The sequence below is a fragment of the Mus caroli genome, unplaced genomic scaffold, assembly GCF_978045245.1.
Source record: "Mus caroli unplaced genomic scaffold, Mus_caroli_1 scaffold_11, whole genome shotgun sequence".
In the NCBI taxonomy this organism is placed as follows: domain Eukaryota; kingdom Metazoa; phylum Chordata; class Mammalia; order Rodentia; family Muridae; genus Mus; species Mus caroli.
The window spans coordinates 33,636,445-33,649,077 of NW_028227266.1; the positions used below are offsets into that span (position 1 = coordinate 33,636,445).

At 39.7% G+C, this 12,633-nt stretch overlaps 1 protein-coding gene across 1 annotated transcript; it reads left to right on the forward strand.

Annotated features, from left to right (window-relative positions):
* Positions 1-9,560: 9,560 nt before the first annotated feature.
* LOC110288380 (prostate and testis expressed protein 14-like) lies at positions 9,561-11,112 on the forward strand. Its single transcript, XM_021154738.1, has 3 exons — positions 9,561-9,621; positions 10,412-10,525; positions 10,988-11,112. Exons 1-3 carry the CDS (start codon positions 9,561-9,563, stop codon positions 11,110-11,112), a joined length of 300 nt encoding a protein of 99 aa, XP_021010397.1.
* Positions 11,113-12,633: the final 1,521 nt, after the last annotated feature.

Consider the following 12,633-nt stretch of genomic DNA (forward strand, 5'->3'; position numbering starts at 1 on the left):
ACGCCCGGCATAAAGGTGGACTTTTAATGTCTATCTCTCCACTATTGGGCATTTTGGCTAAGAATACCCACATTGAGTCCTGGGTGCCTCTCACATTCCAGGTCTCTGGGACTTTCTAGAGGTTCTTCCCATTCTCCAAAACTCCTGGGTAGCTACATATTTTCATTCATTCTCTTGACCCTCTGGCCTTCTCTCCTGACTCCCCCATATATGACTCTGCCCCCTTTCCTCTCCCCCTTCCTCTCAGGTAGTGTCCTCCCTCTGCCTCACATGATTACTTTGTTCCCCTTTCTGAGCATACTCACTTAGGCCTTCCTTCTTGCTAAACTTCTTTCAGTCTTTGGGTTGTATAATGGGTATTCTGTACATTTTGGCTAATATCCACTTACCAGTGAGTACAAGCCATGCTTGTCCTTTTGGATCTGGGACACTTCATTCAGGATGATATTTTCTTGTTCCATCCATTGCCTGCAAAATTCATGGTGTTCTCATTTTTAATAACTGAATACCGTTCCATTGTGTAAATGAACCACATTTTCTGTATCCATTCTTTGGTTAGGGGACAATTAAGTTGCTTCCAGTTTCTGGTTAGCTTATTATGACTAAAGCTGCAATGAACATAGTGGAACACTTGATTTTGTGTTATGGTGGAGCATCTTTTGGGTATATGTCCAGGAGTGGTATAGCTGGGTCTTCAGGAAGCACTATTTCCAACTTTCTGAGGAATTGCCATGTTAATTGTCTGAGTGGTTGTACAAATTTGCAGTCCCACCAGCAGTGGTAGAATGTTCCTCTTTCTCCATGTCCTCACCAGCATTTGCTGTCTATTGAGTTTTTGATCTTAGCCATTCTGACTTGTGTAAGTTAGAATCTCAGGATTGCTTTGATTTGCATTTCCTTGATGACAAAGGATGTTGAACTTCTCTTTAAGTGCTTCTCCGTCAATTGAGATTCCTCTGTTGAGAATTCAATTTAAAGCTTTCCACATTTAGTCTGTGGATTGTTTGTGTGTGTTCATGTTGTTCACATGCAATGACATGTGAATAGATGTTCGATTCAACCTGTGAGCATCATGCTCTCTTGATACCAATTTGGTTCAGAAACTTTTACTCAGTAGTCTGGCTTGCCATTCAGACCCTAATACTGTAAGTTATCTCAGAATTAAAATTTTAAAGTCAGATAATTAGGTGGTTCTTGGTTTGTGTAGTACATAAAGATCCTGGATATCAAGCCTAATGACCTGAGTTACATTACTGGAAAACAATTAAAAGAACGTGAGCACAGATTTCCAAAGATTTCTCTCTAACCTCCACATAATGATCATTGCAGTGTAGGACACACACATGCACGGGCACACACACACACACACACACTATAATAAAAATAAAATCAGTTAATGTATGTATTGTTTACATACAGTGACATTTTGTTTCTTTTTTAAACAAATACTGCAACTTAGCAAATATATCTTCCCCCAATCATCAAAAATAAGGTTCAGAGATTTTCATTACCTCCAGAATTGCCATGGACCTTTGCTGTCATGAAAACATGCCCTCACTCCCAGCCCCTGCCAAACTTTGACATTATAGTTTCTCTGTTATAGAGTTCAATGCTTTTGTTGTTTTGTTTTTTGGTTGGTGGTTTTTAAAAGGGTACACTGGGGTATTTTTATACAGTTTAGTAGAAGTGACACCAACATAGGGAAGATGATGTGGTTGAAATGGTAAAGGTTCACAGTGGTAAGCCTAGCGTTTGGAAGATGGAGGCTACTGAATAAGGAATTCTAGACAAGCCTCAGCTGCAAAGAGTTCAAGGCCAGCCTGAAATACATGAAACCCTATCTAACAGAAATGAGAGACATGTGGGCGTGGTGGTGAATGATGTTCCACTTTGAAAGCCTCCATATCTACCCCTATATACCAGTCCAGTGGCTGTCAAAGACAGAGGGGTTGAGGAGGGTACTTATTCATAAGGAGCAGTGCTGTGGCTAGCCAGCAGTTGGGAATAGTGTTTCACTTCTTCACAAGCTGGATGACATTTTTATCTTCTAATGTATGGTCTTTACTCACTTTCTGAGGATTATGTTTCACACCTGGGATTATCTGAAACTAGTGAGAATTTACACCAAACCCAAATTTACACACCAAACCCAGTTTACACATCTCCAGTGGTATTGCCTTATTCCAGGACCACAGTGAAAGATTTTTTCCTGAAAATTCACAAAAATCTTACCAAATAATTTAAATATATAGTTCAAGTCTTACAGTATATGCACACCCATTATACTTTCTCTTTTCTTCCTGCTGATATTGGGGATTAACCCATGACCTCAATATTGGTTTCAAACCAATCAAAATTGGTTTTAAATTCTCTTTCTTTGTTGAGTTTTTGTGTGGTTTAGGTATCAGGGTGATTGTGGCCTCATAGAATGAATTTCACAATGTTCCTTTTCTTTGTAGTTTGTGAAATTATTTGCATAGTATTGGTGTTAGGTTTCTTTGAATGTCTCTTGAAATTCTGTAATAAAACCACCTGGCCCTTGACCTTTTTGTGTTTGGGGGACTTGTAATGACTCCTTCTATTTCTGCAGGGGTGATAGGGCTGTTTAATAAGTTTGCCTATCTTGATTTAACTTTGGTAAGTGGTATCTGTCTAGAAAATTGATCATTTCATTAAGATTTTTCAATTTTCTTATATACATGCTTTTAAAATAAAACCAAATAATTCTTTAGATTCCCTCAGTGTCTGTTGTTATGCCTCCTGTCTCTTCTTATTTTGTTAATTTGGGTACTCTCCCTCTCTACATTTTAGTAAGTTTGTCTAAGTTTTTTTTTTATTTTGTTGATATTCTCAAGGAACAAGTCCTTGGTTTCACTGAACCTTTAAATTGATCTCTTTGTTTCTAATTTATTGATTTCAGCTCTGAGTTTGACTATTTCCTTCTGCCTACTCCTCTTGGCTTGTTCACTTTTTTATTCTATAGCTTTCAAGTGTGTTGTTATGTTGCTATTATGAGGTCTCTCAAGTTTTTTTATGAAGGCATTTATTGCTATTAACTATTCTTTTATCATTGTGTCCCATAATTTGGGGTATGTTGTGCCTTCATTTTCATTGAATTGTAGAAAGCCTTTAATTTCTTTATTTTTATTTGAGCCAGGAGTCATTGAGTAGAGTGTTGTTCAGTTTCCATGAGTTTCCAGGCATTTCTTTTGTTTCTGAAGTTATTAAAAGCCACCTTTATTCCATTGTTATTTGATAGGATGCAAGGAGTTATTTCAACCTTCTTGTATCTGTTGAGGTTTTCTTTGTGACAGTTTTTAAGAAAGTCCAGTGAGGTGGTGAAAGGAAGATATATTCTTTTGTGGATGCATGAAATGTTCTATAGGTATCAAATAGGGCCATTTGATTTATTAGTTTTGTTATCTCTGTATAGTTTCTGTCTCAATGACCTGTCCATTGGTGAGAGTCAGGTGATGACATCTCCTAGGGTATGGTTTGTGGTTTAAACTTGGTAATATTTCTTTTATAAATGTTGGTGCTTTTCTATTTGGGTATAGGTGTTCAGACTTGAGAAATCATCTTGGTGGAATTTCTCTTTGATGAGTATAAAGAGTCCTTCCAATTCTCTTTGATTAATTTTAGTTGAAAGTCTAATTTACTATATATTAGGGTGGCAACTACATCTTCTTTTTTGGAAAGAAGTATGTTTACTGGGAAAACCTTTTCCTAGCACTTTACTCTGTGGTAATGTGTATATTTCTTGCTGAGACATGTTATTTGTATATAGTAGAATGATAGATCCTGTCCCTCTATTCATTCTTTTACCCTGTTTTTCATAGAGGAACTGAGAACATTACTGTTTTGAGATATTAATGTACAATAATTGCTATTTCCTGATATTTTGATACTGGTATGTTGGAGTTGAGTTGTGTGTGTGTGTGTGTGTGTGTGTGTGTGTGTGTGTGTGTGTGTGCGTGTGTTTCTTTTCATTCCGTTTACTGGTATGAAATTATTTTTTGTGCTGTCTTGGGTGTAGAGTTTTATTAACTTCCAAATTTCAGGAATCTTTCTATATTCTGCTGCCATTTTATTATGAGTTTTCATGGAATTATAGATTGATTCTTTGGAAATTTTTGTTTTATCAGTATTTCCCAAAGTTTGCAGACTCTTTCAGCAAGACATGGACACAAGACCAAGGATAAATGGCCCAATTTTTCCAAAATTTTTCTTCCATGGTCTCATCATTGCCTTTCTTTCAACCTGGCCTTGTGAAGATGAGTATAGCCTGTCTTGAAGATAAATCACAATCAATTGTTTTTAGTTTAGTAGTCTAAGGAGAAAGTTAAAGACATGCCTAGACATATTATTTCCTTGAAGCCAGGCAGTTTAATATTTCAATGTAACATGTTGAGGGTAATATTTGCATTCTGCCTGGAAATTCATAGCCCAGTGTACTGCAACTATCCTGGCTTCTTAGCTACTCAATCTCAAAATCTGACTCAGTATCACAGCTATTAATTTCTATTTTTAAGTTAATAAACATCTATAGAAAAGGATGTAAAAGCACTTTCTAACAGGGTAGACAGGTAGAAGTAAGCATATACAATGACACTTGGAAGGATCTAAACTACCCCAAGAATATCTTCTCACCTCCTGGCCTGGGATCCTACTGGCTTCCCATTCCAGTCTGGGCTTATATATAGGTATGCATGTCTGAGTCTGTGTCATGCCCACTTCATCCAGCAAGGAAGACACAACACGGTAGGATTCTTCTCAACAGCCTTTATTGCAGGTACGCCTAGATGCTGCTACAGGGACCCCAGGTACCCAGGGAGGACTGCTTATATACACTCTAGCACAGGAGAAGGCTCCGTGGTCCCCCCGGGATTGGTCAGTCTGCCAGCATCTAATTTGCATGCACCCGCAGGTCGGGAGGCGCCATCCCAGAATTGGCCTCCTACAAGTCTGGGCCCTGGGTTATTTTTCCTGTTCTTTATTGCTTTCTGCTGCTAGGATTCTCACAATGGAAAGTGCTGCCTGGTGCTTTGCTGGGCCTTTTCTTGTTGCTGGGCTTCAAGCAATATGAGATCATGGAAGATGATAGGGGATAGTATTGGTGGACAGACATATTGACACATGTTTTGGGGCTTGGGGAGGTTGTTTCAGGAAATACTACAAATAACATGGTATTTCTAGACTACACCGAGCTACTCAGTGCCCCAGTGGCAGTCTCACTGACTCTGTCTCTGAGCTAGCCCTGACAATGAATTATTGCAGTCTTCCCAGCTCTGGTTCGCTTGTCTCAGGGCCACCAGTACCTTCTCAGCCATAAAGCCCCTGTGGTCACTGGTTCCACATTCCAGTAACCCAGTAAAACAAAACTCTAGAAGCTTATAATTAATCATTCAGATTTATATATCAATAAATTTTCAATACACAAGATGCCCACACAATAAATTCAGGGCCAATTGATAATGGTACAAGTTGCCCACATAGATTAGACAAGTTATCCCAATTATTTTATCCGTATATGATATTTTATCTACCTGTGGCTATTTAAAACCACACAGAATCTGAATCATCCTGTTCGTCCTCTATATTGCTTCCTTCTCCCCTTCTCCTGTGTCACTCCCCATCTCTGGAACTCTTTGCTCCACTGCCCTTTTCCACATGCAATCATAGGCCTTCTGCTGCATTAATATTTAAATTAATTGGACAGGAAAAAATCTTGCCACATGAGGAGTGGAAAATGGAGCAGGACCTGACTGCCTTTTTTTTCCCGATCCATTATCAAAGACCATTTAATTTTTAAAGATCAACAATACCAAAAGCATAAAGTGGAGTATAAGAAAATAGTTTTTTATAAGTATGATTTAATTAAAGCTGTTTACAGTTACTCTTTCCCACAGTAGTAAGCAGGAACCTAGAAAGAATGAGAGGATGCCACAAGCACATGGAACGCAGGGTCGGAGGAACCAGCATGTGAGCGAACAAGGGCTGTGGAGCTAGAGGTCAGCCACATTGTGACAGGAACAGCCCAGGCCCAGGGAGGACTTTCGTTTCCTTTGCTGACTGCCTTTTTAATTCACCTATATATTTTCATTTCTATACCTATATATAATATCCTTTCTGCCCTTCCCTTTCATGGGCAGAATATAGGCTTCCTCAAACCTTCATTATCATTGTCCTGTCCCTAGTGCTCTCTTTTTGGTCCTATCCTCCCTCCGCTCCTGTTTTCCTTCATATACAAACATTCCTGCTTCCTACAGGGTACTTGTGTATGGACCTAAATTTGGAGTTGTAATGGGGCAAAGAATGTCCTTGATGGCAAATAAATAAATAAATAATAAAAATGGAGTGATAGGAAGGGTTGATCTGGCCATGGGTGATGGGCTCAGGTACACAAGACCACAGCTTTAAACTCCTTTCTCAAATGCTTGTACATTTCTTATTTATAACATGGAAAACCTTCCGGATCTCAAGCCATACCTACACTGGATCTAAGATCATGGGCCTCCTTGTAGGCATAATCTTTGCCAAATACCTTTTGCTTATTGGTCTGAGCCACATGCTCAGTTCCTGTCTGATGAATGAGACACACTCTTTTTTGTCTTTTTAGCAATGTTATGTTTCCAGCATGAGGTGTTGAACTCAGAGGAAATGTGTGAGAAAGAGGAAAGTGCTTGTGAGGCTGAAAGTGACCGGCAGGGTGCCATGATGAAGGTGTCTACAGGTGTGTAATGGCTTGGATGTCTCAGGGTGAAACAGCTTGCTCATGAGGAATTTAATTCTTTGCAGTGCTGGAGACAAAAGCATATATGACAAGAGTATATGAGGACCTCCTTCTCTGCAAAGATAAACAAGTTTCTTTGCTTCTGGTACTTGTTGCTACTGACTTGTGGTCAGGCCAACAGACTTCTGAGGGAGAAATATGTTCTGTGAGGAGTCTTTGGGTGGTGTTTAGGGGGATTCTCTGTGAACATAACCAAGATACAATTCACACACCACATGAAGCTCAAGAAGAAGGAAGAATAAAGTGTGGATCCTTCAGACCTCCTTAGAATGGGGGAAAATACTCAAATGTAGAAATATGGATAGAAAGTATAGAGCAGAGACTGAAAGAAAGGTCATTCAGAGACTGCCCAACCTGGGGATCATCTGTCATATGTTTTCCAATTTTCTTTCTGTTGCTGTGACAGACACCATGGCCAAATGCACTTGAGTAAGGTAAAGACTTATTTCAGCTTACCTTTACAGATCATGGTCTACCCTTGAAGGAATTAAGAGCAAGCACTCAAGAACAGAAACAGAAATCTTAGAAGAATACCACTTCCTGGTTGGCTCACTTGTTTCAACTTGATTTTCCTGCCTGTACTGGCTGGTTTTGTGTGTCAACTTGACACAAGATGGGGTTATCACAGAGAAAGGAGCTTCAGTTGGGGAAGTACCTCCATGAGATCCAGCTGTGGGATATTTTCTCAATTAGTGATCAAGTGGGAAAGGCCCCTTGTGAGTGGGACCATCTCTGGGCTGGTGGTCTTGGGTTCTATAAGAGAGCAGGCTGAGCAAGACAAGGGAAGCAAGCCAATAAAGAACATCCCTCCATGGCCTCTGCATCAGCTCCTGCTTTCTGACCTGCTTGAGTTCCAGTCCTGAATTCTTTCAGTGATGAACAGCAATATGGAAGTTTAACCTGAATAACCCCTTTCCTTCCCAACTTGCTTATTGGTCATGGTATTTGTGCAGGAATAGAAACCCTGACTAAGACACTGCCTAAGGTTAATACTGTTCATGTTGGCCTGTGTCCTTCTACACCAATTGGCCAACAATAGGAACACACAGTCATGACCGTGGGCCAATATGATTCAGGCAATTTTTCAGTTGAGATTCCCTTTTCTGGGGTATGTCAAGTTGGCCATAAAGTCTAACTAGGGCATCTGATATGTGTTAAGGAAATCAATGATCTCTTAAGACTTTACCCATGGTATCTGAAGATTCTTGACTCATCAGCAGAACAGGAAAAACAGATCCTCAATGAAGGGCTGTTTTTCTTTCTCAGACTTTACACAAAGATCTTTAATTTTCCTGTCTTCATATCCTATGTTAGGAGAATAACACTGGCCTGTATGGAAGATAAAACTAAATCTGCTATTTGTTTTACTACTATTTTGTTGAACTATGAAAGATATATGTAGGCATATATAACATTTCCATGAACACAGAATTTTAACATTTTGATGTGTCAGGTCAAGACAAGTAGTTTCCTTCTGCATAGAATTCAGGGTACATTGCGCAGAACCCTTCCAGTGCATTGGCCATCGGACCTTAAGTTTGAGTCTCTCAGCCACGAGTCCCCATTTGGAAGTTTCTGTGGAAAGTTCAGCAAAAGCTAAAACTTTGAGATCCTAACAGTGATTAAACACAGAGATGTACAGATTCTCCGTTTTTTGGTTTTGGATTTTCTGGTTGTTGTTGTTGTTGTTGTTGTTCTTGTTGTTGTTGTTCTTGTTCTTGTTCTTGTTCTTGTTATAAGTTCAAACCAGACACTATTGCTGATGCCAAGAAGCACATGTTGACAGGAGCCTGGTATAGCTTTCCCATGAGAGGCTCTGCTAGAGTCTGACATATACAGAAGCTGATAAAAACAGCCATGCATCTGACTGAGCATGGAGACAACAATGGAGAAGTTAGAGCAAAAACTGAAGGAGCTGAAGGGGTTTACAACCCCATAGGAAGAACAAAAATATCAAACAAATATACCCCCCAAAAGCTCCCAGGGACTAAATAACCAACCAACGAGTACACATGGAGAAACCCATGGCTCCATTTGGATATGTAGCAAAGGATGGCCTTATCTGGCATCAACAAAGAGGAACTCATGGTCCTTTGGAGGCTTCATGACCCATCGTAGGGGAATGCTAGGGCACTGAGGCCGGAATGAGTGGGTGGAATAACACCCTTATAATGGTAATGGGAGGGGGAGAGGGTAGTGTTTGTGGAGGGGCAAATGGGAAAGATGATAACATTTGTAATATAAATAAATAAAATAATCACTTTTAAAAATTAAAAAATAAATAAATAAAAAGAGACAAGCTTATTTCAGTTTGGTATTCTTAAAGGGGGTAGCAGAGTTGTTTGTATACTGGGAGTATCAGGCTTTACCTAGAATTTCAAAGGTCACTAGTGCTCAAGATTTCCCTGAACATCCTTCCCACAAAAAGTACCTGAATGAAATTTTCCTTGTGGCTATCAGATTGCACTGCAGTTTCCTGAAAAGACATGGGAACACCAGAGGGAAGATTAACTCTGACTCAGTTGTCCCTGAATCTAAGTTTCCCTTAATGGAAGCTTTCCAGATGACTTGTTATAGCACCATGAAGTTCATAAAAATCTGTGGTATCTAGGCTTCCCCCTAGCTATATGCTCAATCCATTTCCTAGTATCCCACTGGCTGCCCCTCCTAACCTAGGCTACAATATAAATCTGCCTCGCTGATATGGGTCGTGAGCACTGTATCCTCTCCTCTGCTGCTTTCTGGTCTGCAGATCGATCTTACAGCAATGGAAAAGCACATCTTGCAGCTCCTGCTGGTCCTGTCTTTGCTGGTGATGTCCCTTCAAGGTAAGAACCTAGCAGATGTTAGGACATTGGAGATGTGGGGAACAGGAAATTGGATAACATTAAAATTGACCCTGCTTCATTCCCCTGTCCATATCCACTTCCTCCCCTTGCTTCTGCTGTGCACACTCAAAGATACTTCCCTGTTCTTCTTTCTGTAGTACAACTCCTTGCCACCCTGTTCTTCTCCTCCTCCTCTCTACCTCCCTTCACATCTGTTCTCTGAAATATTTAAGTATCTTCAGTACCTCCAGTTTATATGCAAATTGGCATAAATTTTGATTGGAAGTGAGAAATAAAGGTCATTTCCAGGATGAAAACAATGAAAAAAATTGATGTATCCAATCTGATGTGACAGAATACTAAATTTAAAAACAGGATTCCTGTGAGGATTTCTTGTAGGAAAGACACTTCCCTTTGCTGTGTGTGTCAGTGAATACAATCCTGTCGGACTACATCAGACTCAGGTCCCTTTTTGCCATCTCTCTCTTCTAGATGCCTCACAAACACAATGCTGTGATGCATTAGGCACCCTACATCAGAGGTTTGATATCTCATTCTGATAACTTGGTCCGTTCTCATAGTATGAGGTTGGGGGACTGTCCATCTCTTCTCCAACTTTCCCTTTTCAGAGTCATTTGATCATGAACCTTCATGAAGTGTTAGCTCAGCATACAGCCTGCTCCTTTCCTGGCTATTGCTTATTTATTTGCCATATCCACATGCTCAGCTCCCATTGGTGCTTGAGTTTGCAATCTGAATGAGTCTCTTACACTGGATTTTTTCTTTTCAGCTTTGACATGTATCACATGTGATAGGATGAATTCTCGGGGAATTTGTGAGGGGAAAGAAGGTTGCTGTCAGGCTAGACCTGGAGAGAAGTGTGCCTCACTCATAACCCTTAAAGGTATGCAAGGTCTGAGAAGACCTCTGAGAGTCATCTTCCTTGCCCTACAGTGATGAACCCAGCTCCATAATACTGATAGCAAATGCAGAGATCGAAGGAAAATGTCTTTGCCAGTAAGAGTAGAAGGAAAAGGCCCGTTTGCTTCTTGTAATTGCTGCCACTGACTGTCAGACCAACAAACAAATTGTGAAGCCAAATTGTTTTGAAAGGTGTCTGGGTGATCCTCAGGGAATTTCTGGGTGAATATATAGTCTGTTACTGTAGGAATTGGAGTCTAAAATTCCATCCAGCACTTTTAGGAATAGTGTCGCACCTGTGGTTTAAGTTAGGGTTTGAAAGGTAATGTCCCAGAGAGGCCTCCTCAGTTATGCTTGTATTTCTGATATACCTTCCATCTGACTTTACTGACTCACTCTTCCCACTGATATTTACATTTTGTCTCTTGAAAATCTTCCTCTACAGATGGCAAAATTCAGTTTGGAAGCCAGAGATGTGCTGACCTTTGCTTCACTGGGACTGTTAAGAATGGAGATCAGACAGTAAAAATGAACTGTTGCAACAACAAATCTTTCTGCAATAAACTATAAATCTGATACTTAATTGTACTTCTGGATTTTAGGTGAGCCCCTACTTCTTCCCGGTGATCCTGTAATCACCTAACCCTGTGCAGTCTGTTGCAAGCACTGTGCAAACCTAACATCTGCATGCAGTTAGCATTACCTGTTGATATTTCAAGAGGCCAACAGGCCAAAGATATGTTCCCTGCTTCCTACCACCCCTGGTGCTCTCTCATTCTCACAACACGGTTTCTTGCCTTTTCCCCTATGTCTCTCGAACACGATGTACATATGGCTTAATTTCCTCTTTCTAGTCTATTTAAACTTATTCAAAAATATATTCTGACTGATGAACACAGCACTGAGCACTCATTATTTTTTTAAATATTGAATATGACAGTCCTGATGCCTAACCTCTATTAAGATTCTGTTCTTGCCGGGTTGTCAAATAACTACAACTTCCATGTCTTCCTAAGTCTATGGAATAGACTTAGGAGTATAGTTTAGGTAAGGGCTCACTGCTGTGTCCTTAGTAAAATGATGTTTTGTAGAAAGGATCTATTAAGGTCATCATTTGAGATGTTTTCTACCTCATAATGGGAGGCTGTATTGGACCAGAGATATTCAACTCTTGGTCTTCAGAATCTGGGTGCAAGAGGAAGGGACCAGGCCAAGATTCAACCACAAGGGACTCATTCCCAGGGCTTACTTCCACCAAGCAGGATATGCCTCTCTAAATAATATATGGAAATTTCAACTGCATTATTAGTTTAAGTCAATAGGATAGGTCAAAAACATCTACCCGATTTCTGGAAATGTTCTCACAGGCATAGCCAGATTTGTATTGGATGGATCAGACATTCTCAGTTGCATCTAGTGACTAGACTCAGGTATTACAGTCTGAGAAGACTCCTGTTCCAGTGTTCATTTTGACGGTGTGGTCACATACACATGTGCATCTTTATCCTTTAGGAAAGTTCTACTGTTTAGCTTTATTTCTAGTAATTCCAGGGATTTTGAAGTTGGTGCTGTCTGGAATTTTTACTTTTGCATTTGTATCAGTCATTTATATTTTTGCACAACCTAAAAAGTGCAAAAAATACTGTAGACAAATGAAACTGCTAGAAGTCCCATGGCACACTGAAATCACAAAGCTTACTTATACAATTAAGCATATAGTATATAGATCCAACCTTTTAAATTTTTGAATAGGTCATAATTTATTTGAATATATAGAAAAATAAAAAGTCATATTTTTATAAATATTGACATCATTATAACTTTATTTTAGTGCTGTATTTTAGTCTTGACCTTGGAATCTATATGCTGTTTAGATTATTTTATTAATTAATTGTTTTATTTATTTATGTCCAAAACATTCCCATTCTTCCTGGTTCCTCCTTCCAGGGTTCTGCACCCTATCCTCCCTCCCCTTTGCTTTTGAGAAGCTGTCACCCCATGCCCCCTCATCCCCTTTCTCTGGGACTTCAAGTCTCTTCAGGATTAGGTGCATCCTCTCCAACTGAGGCCAGTAAAGGCAGTGATTCATCT

Excerpts from the sequence above, each read along its gene's own strand:
- LOC110288380 (XM_021154738.1), top strand. The coding sequence starts at position 9,561 with ATGGAAAAGCACATCTTGCAGCTCCTGCTGGTCCTGTCTTTGCTGGTG. Across the intron at positions 9,622-10,411 it reads GCTGGTGATGTCCCTTCAAG|CTTTGACATGTATCACATGT; the intron begins GTAAGAACCTAG and ends TTTTCTTTTCAG. Across the intron at positions 10,526-10,987 it reads CTCACTCATAACCCTTAAAG|ATGGCAAAATTCAGTTTGGA; the intron begins GTATGCAAGGTC and ends CTTCCTCTACAG.